Source organism: Lissotriton vulgaris, chromosome 1_1 (genome assembly GCF_964263255.1).
Source record: "Lissotriton vulgaris chromosome 1_1, aLisVul1.2, whole genome shotgun sequence".
Classification (NCBI taxonomy): domain Eukaryota; kingdom Metazoa; phylum Chordata; class Amphibia; order Caudata; family Salamandridae; genus Lissotriton; species Lissotriton vulgaris.
The window spans coordinates 672,579,420-672,592,125 of NC_141685.1; the positions used below are offsets into that span (position 1 = coordinate 672,579,420).

A 12,706-nucleotide genomic window follows, 5' to 3' on the forward strand; every position below is an offset into this window, starting at 1 on the left:
GGCAGAGTGGTTAACAGTATCGAAAGCTGCAGAGAGGTCAAGAAGAATGGATGCCTACCCCTTATCGAGGGAGTGATGGATGTCATCAACAATGTTGAGCATAGTAGTTTCAGTACTGCAGCCCTTTCTAAAGCCTGACTATAATATGTCCAAAAGGCAGAAAGTCATTGTGCTTGTTTAGTTGGAGCAAGGCACATTTTTCGAGAGCCTTGGATAGAAGAGGAAGATTAGAGATGGGAAGCAGATTGTTACGGTCGGTAGGGTCGGCAGTAGCACTTTGAGGATAGGAGTGATTCGGCCATGTTGGAGAGAAACAGGGACACACCCAGTTGCCAAGGAGGAGTGGATGATGGTGGTCCAATAAGGTGCAATGATATGCTTTAAATCTTGAACAAGGTTAGCAGAAAGAGGGTCAAAAGGTATGAGAGGAGGGTTTAAGCTTGGTGATGATGTTGAGGACTTCACGCTCTGTAACAAGAGTAAAGCTAAGCCAAGATACATTATTTTTTAGCTGTACACTGGTGAGGAAATGTTCAGGAGGGTCGTCTGCGAGCGGGAGAAGAACAGAGTCAGGCAGGAGCATAGGTGTAAAAGGAGACTTGGAAGGGAGGTCAACGAGGGATGATTAGCAGCGTGAAGGGAGGGAGAAGGCAAAGGATTGATCAATCTTGGCCATTTTAACGGAAACAAGTTAGCAATTTCATCACATCTTTCGATAGAGGCCAACAGTTTGGAGGGGGGGCAGAAGCAGTTTGATTTTTGATAATGCTGAAAAGTTCCCTGGGTCGATTTTTGGTCCGGTCAAGTTGAGAGCGGAAGGCGGCGGCCTTTTCTTTGAGGATGTTAGTCCTCGCGGTTCTGAGGAAAGCTAGATTCGGGGGGAGGGGTGTTGTCTCCACGTGCGTTCGATCAGCCTAAGAGAACGTCTCTCATTGTTGAGAACAGCTTTAAACCATGATTGGCAGGGTTTTTTTATGCAGTTTTAATTGGCATTTTGTGAGGGAGGTATAAATTGAAGTTTTTCTTTAATCCTGGTCTCCAAATCCCCAGGAGGAATAAGGTGAAGATTTCTGGTTCACTTTCTATGTTTGTTGTTATTAGGGGACAGGAGGGGGGGGGCGGGGTTGGCGCAGTTAATCGTGAAGAGGATAAGGTGATGGTCAGACCAGTCAATAGGGAGAATGCGGAAAGAGAAGCCAGATCTTTGCTAGTGATGATCGCATCAAGAGTGGCCCCTTTGAAATGTGTTGGCTAATGCAGAGTTGATTCAAGTCAGTATTGTCAAGTAAGTCTTTGAGGATGTTAACTGAGGGGTCATCCTTATTGTTTCAGTGAATATTAAAATCACTGAGGAAGAGGTTTTTGGAGTTGGAAATCGAGGCTTGGGAAAGCATGTCAGATAATGCCTCCACAAAGGGCAGGGGTCCCCAGGGGGATGGTAGATATTATGAAGTCTAGTAGGAAGGGAGCCCTGAACATACTCCGATTTATTAGAAGGTGGCTCAATCCGAATTCGGAACAAGGGAGAGTTGGAGTTCATCTTTAAAGATTATGGCTAGGCCCCCTCCAGTTTTGTCAAGCCTATCTTTTCTGAGGATGGAGTAACCCGGGGGAGAGAGCAAAATTCCTAACTCCGTTTCTACTTATTGGATTCTTGTTGTTTTGGTGTCATTTTATTTACTAAACTTTACTCTTTAACCCTTTGCCTGCTTCTGCTTTTTTGCGGCAGTGCGGCCGTTTTAAAAAACGGGTGCGGTCGCGTCGGCCATTGGCCGACGGCAGCACCAGCGAGGTAGTGCTGCCGTCGGCCAATGGCCATCGGCAGCAGCCAACAGGGTTAATTGTCTTGGGATGTTTGTGTTCGGTTTATACTTTATTAATGTGTGAGGGCTGCATAAATACTTTACACACTGCCTCTACCTTAAGCCGGACTCCTCTGTGCCAAACCATCAGGGACTTATGCACAGGTTTATTTAGTGACATTTGTGGTTTACCCAGACAAGGATTGGGATTATCCAGCAAGATGTACTGTCCCACCCCTTCAACTAGCACTGCAATTTCTTACAGACATAATGTCCAAAATATATAGCTGCATGAGTCTTGCGGCCCTCGTAAGATTACATAATGGTACTTCCCTTCGTTGATCTTCAAATTGCCTCAAAAGCAGGCAGGAATATAAAAGTATGGTGCAAGGACATCGGTATGGGCAGCCAATAGACATAAAACCATGAATACAGAGAAAAGGAGAGTATTTCTCAGGGCATATTAATTTGTTAAATGAGCTGAGAATAGTATATTGACTTGGACTATATCTTACACTGCTCTGAAGAGCTATCAAATCAGAGTTGGTAGGTGAACTTTACACAAATTGTGTTAATCGGCACAGCTTTGAAAACCTTTTGGCAATTTTTCATCACAGGAATCATTGTAGGCAAAGATTGACTGGATATCTGAACTGCATGGCTGTTGAGAGAACTTCCTATGGATGTACACAGATGAGTCTCGTACATGCATGTGATTTAAATAGAGTGGTGTGGTGTGTTGTGTACTTATTAGGTTATGGATTAGAGTTATGGATTAGAGTTTTCCCAACAGTGAGATCCGTGGGACAAAGCCCCAGGTAGATACTTTATTTTGGAGGGGTAGCCCATGGCACCCTTTCAATCTATGCACCCAGGATCTGGAACAACATCCATGGGCCTGCTTCAACGCTGCTTCAAGTTAGGGATGAGTTGAGGTCGCACATCTTTAACAACCACTACATCACAATGCAATAACAGTCCACAAAGCAGTTATCTTTCTTATCACTCAATGACTTTATCTTGGACCCTATACACGCTCTGCTGTCTTCGGCTAAGTTCATGCTATACAAATACCACATACATACATTGGACAAGAGGCTGGTCTTTAAACTCTGGCACCAAGTCTATGTAAAATGTGAATCAGAATGGTTGAGTGGGGTGATCCTCACTTAGAGCAATGGAATGATATACACAATGTAAAAAGGCAGGCCCAACTATTACAGCTAATAAAACAGTTGCTGTGAATTAAAAGTCTATGCTCAAGTATCATCTTCGTTGTTCTTGGCAGCTAGTGGTCAATAAAATCTGCTTCAAAATGTTTAAAGAAAAAGCCAATAAATACACAAGGGAGTGTAAGCACACAGAATACACATGTTAACCACACAAAAGTTATGGAATTTATGCAAATACTTACTGCATATGCACCAATTAAAAAAGCTGCATTGGCTCGTTTCCGTTGGTCAAAGCAGGTATAGTGAACAATTTTCTTCTTTGATAAACTAAATGACTGTTGAAGAAAAAAGGAGAGGAAAAATAGTCAATGTTACTTGTTATCTGAGAAACTTTAACAGTCAGTCTCTCAAGAAGCAGCTACACATTTTTGGGAGTTTGAAGCTTTATTAGAGGCATACATAATACATATAAAAACGCAATCCATTGTTTCCTAGAAAATAAAATACCTAAAAAAATAAACCCTTCAATACAGATGTAAGTAAACTAGAAGCAATTCTATGGATATACAAATGGAATTGGTGAAGGTAAAGTAAAGAAAGGGGGGGGGGAAAGGGGCAGCAAAAAAGTGACATTTGAAGAGATTAGTCTAATATTGTAGTATAAATATGAAGCATCAGTGCTAATGATGAAAAGGCAGATATACAAAATATTAGAAGAGGTAATCCAATAAAACATATAACTAGCAGAATTGTAAACATTAGTTCCGAGTGGTTTACTAACGTCTTCAGTACAAATGACTATGCATAATGCTAGTGAACTAGATTTGTTTAGAAATAGTGTTACTGGAAGCCATAGCTCTTGTTTTCTGACAACAAGAGATAAAGTGTTAACATAAGTATTATCTAACTAATGATTATGCCAAACAGCAAACCACCAAGCTTAGAAATTAACATTCGCTGCGGCTTTCCAATTAACTATAATTTGTTGAACTGCTACAAATGACAGTAAGTCAATTAGTTTGTTTCCACAAGAACAGGAAATCCAATCTGTCGATACATTTTCTAAGAACATGTTTAAATATTGAAAGGAAATATTAACAGGAAAAATGCATTCACTTGAGACCAAAACTTAATCCAGAAGTCATGTGCTTAGGACTTAGTGGATAACATATGTTATATCACTATTTGGAGCATCACAAGCCCAACAAGAGTGTCATTATTATTGCGAGACAGATGCCAGAGTGAATGCTACATGCTTAATAATGAACTCTAATTAAACCGATGAACTATGTGGAAACAAAATATTAAAAAATGAGATTCTCAACTTTCTTTTGGGGAGCTGGGCGAAGAGCAACAATGGCGATCGCTTCCTTACACATTCACGTTACCAGAGAGCAGGTGCCTTTCTGCAAAAACACGACGCAGTCACGATGTGTTGAGTTGCAAACAGAGAAAAAATGATTTGATTAAACAATCACTGGGAAGGGTCCCTTGGAAGACCGCCATGTGTTAAACTGTAACTCCCCCAAGGAAAATAGTACTTCCTGAACATACACACTTCCCTACTTAACAGGGAATCTGTAGGAGATTCCATAGAAGTGGGCGGCTGCCAGTTGTGGTGCTTTGTAACTCACAAGAGGTAAAAGAAGCTTTATATAAATGGTATTACAAGTCAGACAGCCATGGTTTGCTGCTTGGCACAAATATACACATTCCAAACAATGGTCATGTGGGACTCATTTTATCACCACCTCTTACTATAGTTTAGAGGTGTGAAAACTTATTTGATCCCGGATATATTCAACATTTAAAGAGAGCCTTCTAGAAACATGTTGGCAGCTTGACACATGTTGGAATGGTGTATCTACTCTGATTAGTTTGGAATTACGGGCGGGACCCTTAAGGAAATACAGCAGCCCAAAATACATTGTTTGTCCTTTTTAAAATTTCTCTATGTGTAATGTTGAATGGATGATTTCTTGAAGGTCCCAAGATGTACGTTGTCTAGGGAACTTTAGATGGAAGACATGTCCAGATGAGACCAGAAAAAGTGTCACAGGTCGAAACGTCAATATCCCATCCCTACGTTGCTTTCGAGAATTACAGGGTTCACTAGGAGATAGTGTATATGTGCAGATAGGATCTCTACTTCTGTTTATTTCCCAAAAATGTGTATGCAACCCTAGGTTCTATTCAGAGTCTTGTTCCATGTTTTATAAATATTTGTTCACTGTGAGCACTGCGTAATCTCCAGTAATTTTGCGACATAAAACATGTATATTGTTTCTATACCACAATTGTAAGACTTAAAAACTTTTTTTTTTGTAAATCAAACACAATATTGTGTCCTGTACCTCTCTTAAAATCTTGAATATGCTATAAGTTTTTAAGTTTGAATACCTCTAAAGTAAAGGAAGTGGTGGTGGTGACAAATGAATCCCAGGGTACTTATTCTTAGTTTAGGTAACGTGTTCAGTGCAATTCAATACCATACAGACAAAATACTGCGCACACAACTAGACCTGCTTTTGAATGAAAATGCTACATCTTAATTATTTTGATTCACAGATCTTTCAACCATCTGGGCTACCAATGGATAGTACTGATATTTCCAGAATTATCCCTTTAAGATATTTTAGCATTGAGGTTTGGCAAAGTAAAGTAAATACATTTGTTCTAATCCAGGCAGGGCTGAAAACCAAAATTAGCCATAGGGAAAAATATTCTAAGCAGCCTCACAGTGTAAGAGGCTGTGATTAGAAGAGGGGAATGGCTGTCTCATGGCTGTCCGTCCTGCTCAGAAAGCAACCTCCAGCTTGTCTGGGAAATGCCAGAGCGAGCCTTTCTCAACAGTTACAAAAATTTCAGGCACTAGCCTGACATGGTTTCTGATGTCCTTCTCTTTTTATGGAGTTACCCGATTCAACAGTGCCCCACCGCTTCAGATCATTCCTTAGACTATAAGTTAAATGAGTTCCAGAGATTGAAAGGCATTGTGAACGTGCAATACACATTGAATGCATTACATCTTGGCAAGACCTAGTCAATCCCTACATCTAAGGAAGCTGTAATGATCTTTTGTAAACCGACCTAACACTCTTATGCAAGAGTGAGAGCGAATAGCTACATTTATTTTTACAAAGCACTCCCCAAGTTGTCAGCATGCTGTACAAGGAGCCATGGTGAAGTCTTGCTTCAACGTACACAAATACTCTGAACAAGCAACCCATGAATAAACTTAGGAGAAAAGGGGAGGAGCTACGACACCAACCAAGATGGCCGCATAGTCTCCCGGCTCCGCTGATATGCTTCACTATCCTGTTGATAATCCTGCTCACCTGAACCGGATCCGTGTGGGTGATCCGTCCCACACTCCAGTGGTGTGGTCCTGGAGCTTTTCCGCCGTCATGGAGCGAAGATACGTCGAGGACCGTACTGAGGCCTAACCCACCTGGGAAGACGGGATCTCTAGTGCTGGCCCTGCCGGGTCCGAGCTGAACAACGGGCTGCTGAATGCGGTTGGGCCCGGTCTCTGGTTCACTCGAACTTTTTCCTCGATTGTCCTGGTACCATCAGCTGCCTGGTGCCCTATAGCAGGTGAGGCGATGAGTGACGCACGGTACTGTATTGTTTGGGTCCCTGACCGGGGATCCGGCATTCACATCGCCGATCCCCCCGGGTCGGTGCCTCGCCACGTACCACTGCTCGCTGACCGCCGTTCCCTCCCAGCTTATTCCTGCTCCGCCTAACCTTGCCCCGGAGAAGGCGCCTCTCCGTGGGGACCACCATGCCTGAGGACAGAATAAGTTTAACGGAGCGGGTTCGACCTGGCCCGTCTTTGCTGACGGTGCTGGAGGCACTTATGGCGTTTCAGGGCACCATCAAAGCCCGGACTCGAGACTTGTTGTCTGCGATGGATGAAATCACAGGCTTGAGACCGGACCCTGACTCGACGCCTGTGACCCGGCAGCCAGCCCACTTTGCAATGGCTGCTTCGGAGGTGTATTTAGACCCGGCGATGGAAACAGTGTTTGCCCCTAATGTGATGGATTTACCGGACTGGAATGTGCCTGGACGCCCAATTGAACCGTTGAAACCTTCGATTTTGCACCCCTCGGAACATTTACATGCCGTCCCCATTACGGAATCATCTACTTTGTACTGTATGCTGTCTTGGACTGTGTCGATTCCCCTCCTCCACCGGTCTTTCAAGATGGCAGATGGGATGAAGCTCGGCCTCGGAGATGGGGAGGGGAGACAGTGGTACCAGCAACCTACATCTATGCGCTCCTGTTATGCCGACTTATGTGACATTGTGTGTAAAGGACTTCCCTTAATTACCGACCTCAGTACATTTGATCGAAGGGGCCCGGGTTGAGATTCTTGTCTGGGTTTCTCGTTGTGGGATTATGGTGGACGGGATTGATTTACTGTCCTAACGGATTCCGGGGCAGGGTTGGCTATGTTGGGGGAAGGAGACCAGGAGTCCGTAGTATTATGCCCTCCTCCGATTTCCCCTCTCGAGTGGGGTTTCTTTTCCTTTCTTTCCTTTCCCTTTCTTCTATATTTCGGGCTCTGGTTGCTGGGCGACAGGCACGCTGCGTGGGGGGTGGCTGTAGTCATTTGCAGGGGTGCAGGGTGGGGGGGCGTGGGGGTGGGTATTTCGTTTTTTATCTTTGTTCTATGGCCTCTTTTTCTTCTTCTCTTCTCTAGTCTTTCTCTCCTTTCCTTTTCCGGGTTAGTGTAGTGGGTTCGGCTTTCTTTGCATCCTTATCTCTACACCTGTGCCTTGACTTCTCCAGGGCCTTGGTGCTGTGGGGCGGACAATAATGATGGTGTAGATATTAATAATGTGCTGTTTATCCTGATGTTGCATGCCTAAATGCCGTTGATTTCCATGGTAGCGAACTTGGTATGGACACATCTTTTTCTGTTAGCCCCCCTTTTTGTGATCCGAGACACTGTATGATACCTGATCCCTTCTATTTTATATTGAAAAATGAAAACCTCCTATCCTGTTGTCGCATCGAATTGCATTCACAACCGCTGTGCTTGGTAATTTGAGTTACTATGCTCCCCAGGGACAATTGCTCTGAAATTGACTGTGATACTGTACTGAACTGCTTAGCGGCCAGCCCTGGGGGTTGTAGGCCCAGGTTTGTATATGAGTGCAAATGTTAAATAAAGGTTTTCAAAAAAAAAAAAAAAAACTTAGGAGAAAACAAGTAGACAACATCTAAAAAAATGGAAAATGTGAAAAGGCTCACATAAATGTGCCTGGACAGAGGTAAGGATAGATGGTAATGTGAAAAATGGATGTGGAGAAGTGATGCATAGGGAGTTAGGCAGCTTTTAGATTCACAACACGTTCCATCTAATTTTAGAAAGGGTCCAGTTTGGGTTTAAAAACAACTTTAATTGACGTACGTTCACAATAGCTACTTGCCAGATCCGCTCTTCCTTTCTTTTTCTTCAGTAAATTGCAAGAAGTAGAAAATCCCCATCTTTACATTTCGTAAAAGACCTATATATCATAATTAGGCACCTTAATCATTCTTTTCTCCCCAATTTGTCACAGACTATGCAGATTTAATACTTTCAGCTCCTTACATAGATATTTGTCAGATACCTTCCATCACCCTTGTACCTCCCTTCAGAACAGTGTCTAGCTGGAGAGAGCCTTTTGGATATGAAGACTGCAGCAATGGACATAAAATACTCCAGGCAAGAAGGAATAATGTTTTACGTATTGTCAGTATAACTTTTTCTTCTGCTGGATAAACCTCTACTTAAGAACCTTGAAATACACCAAAGAGCTCCATGTTCCCTTGTTATACTGCACAAACAATAACCACTAAATTGATAAAAGAACACTCTTGATCCTGCTCCTATTTGATGGTCTCGAATACAATTCACCCAATTGCAAAAAGGTCCTTAGTGTTTCACTGCTTCCATGTGTAGGTTGCACTCCCTTGAATACAATCTAAGGTGGATAAAACCTGGTGTACTTATTTTCCTCATCTTCCACATCATTATTTCTTCTCCCTTAAAAGAGATCAACTCCGTTTCTGTGTCACCAATGGAAACGCGGACATTTACTTTCAGTTACTCATCAGTACAACTTATAAAAGAGCTAAAAGGGGATGCGCCACCTACGTCTGGTCCTTTTGGCTCTCCATCAGTCTCCGCATTTTATAGAGTGATCTCCCTTCAAAAGCATATCCCTGGCACTCAAAATGTCCACATTGATTTCGTTACTCTGGAAATCCCTAAACACTTGTCCTAAGATGCGTGTGAGACGTTGTGGTTCACCTCTATCGAAGTGCTAAGTCACTCATGGAGAACAGCTAAGAAAATGGGGCTGTTTAAGATAGGGTTCAGCACTGGATTGCCCATCAGGCATTATCCTGGTGGGCTGGAGAATTTGGATGGCTAGTTTTTGAAAGCAGGGGGCAGCTACTTGCTCCAGATCCCCCAGCTTAATTACAGCTGGAACTTCAGGAGAGGTGAAGGAAAGATGGAGGTAAAAAAGAATGATAGAAAGATGAGAGGGGAACAAGGCTTGTATGATCATCTTGCCAGGGCAGAAAGGTTTGTTAGATTTTTATTGTTGTCTAGTTGAACTGGGTTGGGACGTCTAGAGTGTTTACGGTTAGTAAGACCACACTGTAGCAATTTGTATTTAAGGAACCCATAGTCAAATAATTGAGCTTCCAGAAAACGGATGGCACCACTTCTGAATTCACAGATTCCGCACCATCAAATAGTAGGTTGTACAGCTGAGGAGAAAGCATGGGAAAGCCTGCTGGAGGCTTATCTCGACTTGCTCATAGAACAGGCTACATAGCTCTGGTAAATGAAGACTTACTTATATCTTTTCTCCGAGTGTGATCCATTAAGGTTGCTACAGCATTTCAATTTAAGAATTGCATGGGCATCCTTTTGAGACCCAGCCATTACAATCCAATCTTAAAAAAAGAAAGTTTAAGCTGATAAGACTTGATTCTTGATGACAGTCATCTGGTAATCTTATCCCTAGATATCTGACCTGAAGGGAGGAGTGATGTGACCAAAGATTCATTCCTCATCGCACAATATGGCCAGCAAAGTACTTGTGTTATGCCAAATTGTTCTCTAACTTTAATAAGCTTTGTCATGGCTAATATATGTAGACATGATATTTGTTTAATTGTTTTACTTTTTATTAACATTTTGTATTGTTCTAAAATGATGCATCATTTCTTATATTTCACTTTTGCATACAGCATAGTGCAAGACCATAGTTTCAGAGCAGCAGTTTGTTAGGTTTGACAGTACATTTCCAGGGTTTTTCTTTTGCACCCTCCACTCTATACATTTCTCGATCCATCGCATCACTCAACATTTTAATCTGAGTAGTTAATCAGTCACTCCCCTCGGACTGCGATTGCTCTTGCGGGGGTTTGCAGATATTGCCCCGGTATCTATTCCATCCTCCCCACATCAGAGTCCACTTTTAGGGCATCTCCTATGCAGATATACAGATTTTTCTGCTATCATTACACTGTCCACGTCCTGGCACCAGCATCTAAGGGTCGGGTTCGATCTGGAGCCCCAGAGCTGTGCTATATTTCTTTTCGCCATTACCATGCCCAATGTCACCCAATCCTAAGCCGCGTGATTAAGATCTTGGAGCTCCCAAATGTTAAGCAAACATCTTTTAGGTTCCGTTTGAATCGTCACCCCCGTCACCTGTGATACTGTGTGCTTTATCGCTTTGCAGTATGCCGTAATTTAGGTGCAGTGCCCGATTGTATGCCAAAACGTGCCCAATGCACCACACTGCCGCAGGCAAAGTGGGGTATCCATTCTGCCCAGTTTGAGCAGCAGTGTCCTGGTATAGTAGGTGTGGTGTAGCACCTTCAATTGTATTAGCTTTAGCCTAGAAGGGATTGTGACCTCTTTAGAGGATGCTATTGCTTGTTGCCAGTCCGCTTAGTCTAATTCTCCCACGTCGTCCTCCCATTTTGTTTTAAGGGCTGCTGTGGGATCTGGCTAGTTGTTTATTATTGTCCTATATGTTGTGAGATGGCTTTTTTTGTCATGTGATCTGCGAGTATCCGGTCTTCCAGGTGCGAAGACTCCGGTAGCTGTGTGCCTGGCGGGATCAGTGCTGTGAGTGCGTGCTTCAACTGCAGATATCTAAAGGCTTCCGATGTCTCTAATCCGCAAGTATTTTCCAATTGTGCGAATGGGATAACCTCTCCCTTTTTCCACAGGTCACCCGCCTTTGAAATGCCTATTAGGTCCCATTGCCTGAATCCTTTGGTATTACGCAACTTCCCCCAACTTTTGCGTGTCCCATGGTGGTGTTGCCTGTGTCGTGACCCATTCCCACCCTAGTGCCCGTTGCGCCTCAAGCCATAACTTCACTGTATGTGCTGTTGGACCTGTCAGGGCCATTGTTCTGATACTATTGTAGAGGGCCATCATCATCCCGTCTACTCCCAAGAGAGGTCTATCCATGCGGTAGTCCGGTTCATCTTGTGTTGCGTGAAGCCATTGATTTAGCACTGCGAGCTGGGATGCCTAGTAGTATGTTTTTATATTAGGAAAGTGTTGGACCCGGCCCTTTTCGCAGGTTCACCCGAGACTTTTTGCTTTTTCCTAGCCTGTTTCTGGAACCTGGTGGTGGTGATTTTAGGCCTCTGTGCACTTTTTCACTGTGGTACAGTGTAAAGTGCTTGAGCTCTCTGTGTATGTGTGGTGAGTGACCTGCCCTCCCATAGGAATGAATGGGGAATATGTATGCCCATGGTAGTTCCTGATGTGTGGGGAGTGCAGGGTCGAGTTTGATATGTACGAACTCGTGAGATTGAATGCTGCGCAATGATATATGCGGCATGACTGTGTCTAGTGTAGAAGTGCCACTTTTAGAAGTTGGCATATTTGTGTAATTTGTGTCTGGCGTGTGATTGGCTGGTGAGCCTGGTCCAGGAGTGCCTGGGCCTGCTTGCGAATTGACTGTCTGGTTTGAGGGTGACAGGGGCTGGGGAGCCCCAGGAGGTTGTCTGAGTCAGCCGTGGATGAAAGGCTGCATCTGCTGCCAGGGAAGTGGGGGGAGATGGCACCTGGGAGTGACTAGGGCTGTGCCTGCCTGACCACAATGCTGGCTCCACCTCCCGCTGGGCGACTGTCACCTCTGTCCCTGACACTGAAGAGAGTTCCCTATAACCAGTTCTAGCTGGTTCTCACACTGCCTGCACAAAGACTTTTCTCTGTATAAGAAGGGGCTGTGTCCCCTTCCAATTGGTTCTTGTTTCCTACTTGAATCCTGCCATGGGCGTGCTGCTGCTTGGGCCCAGGGGAATCCCTGGGCCCTGCCCAGCCCCTGGATGCAGGAGGACTTCTGGGGGACCCCTCTGCCTTGCCTGGGCTGATAGGGGGACTTTGCTTTGCCTTGCCCAGCCCCTGGACCCCTGAAAGGACTTTGTTGCTGGACTTTCTGCTCCCTGGAAGTGCTTTTTCTTTGCTATAGCGCTTGGGAGCGCTTGATGTGTCTTTCCTAGCGCTTGGGAGCGCTTTTTGCTTTATGGGAGCGTTTCTCCGCCCCGCATTTTGCCTGAGGAATTGCAGGTGCCACCCTGCTTTATGCCCGATATCGTTATATTTTTATTTACGGGTGCCACCCCATTTATTTTATTGCCCAACGGGTGCTCACCCCGTTTCTACTCTTATTTGTGATACCGAGGG

General features: G+C 44.1%; 1 protein-coding gene across 3 annotated transcripts in view; it reads right to left on the reverse strand.

Moving 5' to 3' along the window:
* Window positions 1–12,706, reverse strand: part of CDC14A (cell division cycle 14A) — a 541,681-nt gene that overhangs the window by 360,880 nt on the left and 168,095 nt on the right. For all 3 annotated transcript variants that reach the window (XM_086954444.1, XM_086954436.1, XM_086954453.1), the window contains one exon: window positions 3,217–3,309. In XM_086954444.1, coding sequence (XP_086810570.1) covers window positions 3,217–3,309 — 93 coding nt within the window. The remainder of the gene's footprint in view (window positions 1–3,216; window positions 3,310–12,706) is intronic.